Source organism: Pteropus vampyrus, unplaced genomic scaffold (assembly GCF_000151845.1).
Source record: "Pteropus vampyrus isolate Shadow unplaced genomic scaffold, Pvam_2.0 Scaffold85, whole genome shotgun sequence".
NCBI lineage: Eukaryota > Metazoa > Chordata > Mammalia > Chiroptera > Pteropodidae > Pteropus > Pteropus vampyrus.
In genome coordinates, this window is record NW_011888866.1 from 519,049 (window position 1) to 522,472 (window position 3,424).

Consider the following 3,424-nt stretch of genomic DNA (forward strand, 5'->3'; position numbering starts at 1 on the left):
ACTCCCGGCCATGCTCAATTATTGGCCCATTCACACACAAGCCTAGATTACTGAAATCCTATCCCCTTATCCCTTCCACTGACATTGTGACCCACCAGCTTTCAGCAGAGCCCAAGTAATTTGAGGGCTTACACTCCAGTATCATCATTGCTCCCTGAGTTTTTTGGACCTGGTCACACCACCAGAAGACATGAAATCCAGAAGTCTCATCCAGGGAGAGAGAAGCTCCCGCCACTCCTAAGGCCAGCTTCATAGATCCAGCCATAGCTCAGGGAAGACTCAGGGTGTCCCCTCCTAAAGCCCAGCCTAGAGGTCACAGTTCAGGCGTTGTTGAGGCCACAGGCCTCGGGGCACCAGGAGGCAGCCTCAGGAGAAAAGTCTGCAAGGAGCCGGGTCGTGGGAAGCCGGCCTTCTCCCTGAGTAGTCGCCAGGTGCTGCCCTCGATGGCATAGAGCAGTGTGAACATGCGGTTGACGGTATAGACAGTGTCACCGCGCACCACCGCCGTGAAGAGCGCTCCTTTGCTGTTGACAAACTGGCCAGGCAGCGCCGTCCACTGGCCCGTGGCCAGGTTGAGGCAGTCGATGGCACAGTGTAGGAAGTCGTCAGAGGGTCCGTTGCGTATCACATAGAGACTGTCACGGTGGGCCACCATGCAGTGGCCATAGCTCTGCGGGCGCCGCAGCTCGGCCACCGGTAGCCACATGTCGTCCCGCACCGTGTACTCCACCACGGCCGTGGTGTCGGCCGGCCGCCACAGACACACAAAAAGGCGACCACACGCCTGGGCGCAAGGCACGCCGGCAGCCGGCTGTGGCAGGTCGGCCACGAAGCTCCAGCAGCCCGTGGCCGGGTCGTAGCGCTCCACGGAGCTCATGGGCATCCGCTGGAACTCGCCGCCGATGGCGTAGAGGTGGCCGTCAAAGCCGGCCAGCACCGTGTCGTAGCGTGGCTGGTGCGGGCTGGCGAACTCGCACCACGTTCCGCCTTCGGGGTCGTAGCAGAAGCCGAGTTCCACCACCTCCTTGCTGGCGCCCCGCACGCCCCCCACGATGTAGAGCTTGTTGCCCAGCGTGGCCACGCCTGCCAGCAGCGTGCTGGCTTCCAGGGGCAGCGCGGCCAGCGTGCGCCACGCGTCCTCCTCCTCGTCCAGGTAGCACACCGTCCGTGACTCGTCCTCCAGGAAGCCGGGAGCGGGCGTGTGCGTGCTCACGGCCACATAGCTGCTGGGCCGCAGCGCCGCCACATAGGCTTGGGCCTCGGGCAGCACCAGCTCAGCCGCCAGTTCGCGCGCGCCGTCGCAGATGAAGAGAGCCGCGCTGTGGAACACGTCGCGCAGGCCGAAGGCGGCGGCCGCGTCGCACAGCAACGCGCAGTTGTCAGACGTGAGGCTGTGCTCCAGGAAGCGCGCCAGCGCCGGCGCCTGCAGGAAGGCGGCGCACTCCACGGCCTGCAGCAGCTCATCGGCGGCCGACAGCGCCGGCCGCTCGCCGCGAAGCACCTGCAGCGTGGTGCGGAAGCCGCCCGCGCTCAGCGCTCGCAGGCGCACCTCGGCCGCGCGCGCCTCCCGCATGCCGGAGCGGAAGAGGCCGCGGAAGAAGCCACAGTGCTGCACCAGCAGGGTCTGGTCGGCCTGGAAGAGCTGGCCGTCCACCCACACCAGCACCGGGGCCTCGGGGCCCCGTGGCATGACGAGTCGGAGGGGCAGAGGCCACCAGTGGAGGCTTGCTTTCAGCGGCCACCTACTCTAGGGCTCAGCGGAAAAAACTTCCAGGGCGATATAAATATCTCCCTGGCTAAAGATAGTATGGCTCATGTGATGTGGTGGCTAGCAGGTTGGATGGCCGCGGGCCAGAAGGCATCCGGAGACCTAAGGGATCACTCATTCTTGTATGGGAAATGGTAATAGTGACCATATACTGAGCACCTACTGTATGTCGGGCACTGTTAGAGATGCTTACAAAGACAACTCAGTTAACCTGCCCTAAACCAGCTGTACGCCCTTGTACTTTTAAGAGAAAAGAGAAAATATTGGTCAGCGTTTGTTTTGCAGCCAGTCATTGTAGATGCAGTATGCATCCTGAGCAGCAGCAAGAGTGGCCCCTCCAAGCTCCTTCCCCAGGAACTACACTCAGCCTCTCAACATCAAGCCCCTATAGCTCTGAACTGGGTCTGTGAGCATCCGTGCTTTATCTTAGTTTATTTTCTGCATCCATTAGCAAGATGCGTCTTAAGGCGATTGCTGCTTTGGTTTCCAAAAGGTTTCTTATAGACGCTCTACTTACGGATAATAGGGGAAACCTGTATTGGGACAGTGTCTGTAAAGTGTTCAAAATGAGGCTCAGAGAATTCACATGATTTGTCCAGGGTTATTCAACTGGGAAGAAGCAAGGACAAGATTAATACTCAGCCCACCCTATCAGCTGGTGGGGTGAGGGGATTCTTGGGTACTCGAATGGGAAGTCAGAGGTGGGGCAAATAGAGTGAGCCAGGCCAGGGCCCAGAACAGAGTTCTAACTTGGCCAGGGCTTCTGTCCCTGACCCTGGACTAGTCCAATCTCTTTTTGAGCCTGGATTTCCTTCTTTGTAAAAAATGGGAGGGTAGCAGGTAAGCATCTGATAAGACCTTGAATGTGGAAGTATGTCCTGACTTGGAATGGAAATGGGAAGCTGATGTCTATTCCTCATTTGCCAAGACTTCGCCATTGCTGTGTCTCCAAACTTTAGGAAAAGGAAAGTGGTGCTGCTGATCATATATCTGTGGTCGGAAAGGAGAAGCACTTCTTGAAATAATAACACTTAACACTTAAATTCCACTGTGCATCAGATACTTTTGTAAGCACATTAATTACTATAATCCTTGCAACAATCTCATGAGTAAATACTATTATTTTCCCTCGTTTTAATGATATTATTCATTTATTGCTATAGCAACACTATATGAGTTAGATGTTATTAATGGTCCCATTTCAGAGATTAAGAGACTGAAGCACCAGGAGGTTCAGTCAGTCATACACCCAAGGTCACATGGCCCAAGGTCTCATGGCCTGAAAGTGGCAGAGTTAGGACTGGCATACAGCCAGTCTGACATTAGAGCATGTGTCCCTAACCACTGTGCCTGCTGACTCTCTGCTACAAATGCTAGGCAATTACCTTGTGCCAGGAGATCACAGTTGAAAGGAACTTAAGGCTCATGTGGTTCAACTCCTTCATTTACAATAGAAGATCAGAAAGGGAATTGCCCAAGGTCATTTAGTTTGGGGCAGACCGCCCCAGTCCTCCTGCTGCCCAACCCCAGGGCACTTTTCCTACTGCACAGAACGTTCCTGACCAAAATGTCAGATGGAAGGGAGCTTAGTGATTATCTTCTCCTGCCACCTCATTCTACAGGTGGGGAAACTGAGGCCCAGACCTGTATAGGATG

At 55.8% G+C, this 3,424-nt stretch overlaps 1 protein-coding gene across 1 annotated transcript; it reads right to left on the reverse strand.

Annotated features, from left to right (window-relative positions):
* Positions 1 to 313: 313 nt before the first annotated feature.
* Positions 314 to 1,690, reverse strand: KBTBD13 (kelch repeat and BTB domain containing 13). The gene has a single exon (XM_011363328.1). It carries the CDS (start codon positions 1,688 to 1,690, stop codon positions 314 to 316), a length of 1,377 nt encoding a protein of 458 aa, XP_011361630.1.
* Positions 1,691 to 3,424: the final 1,734 nt, after the last annotated feature.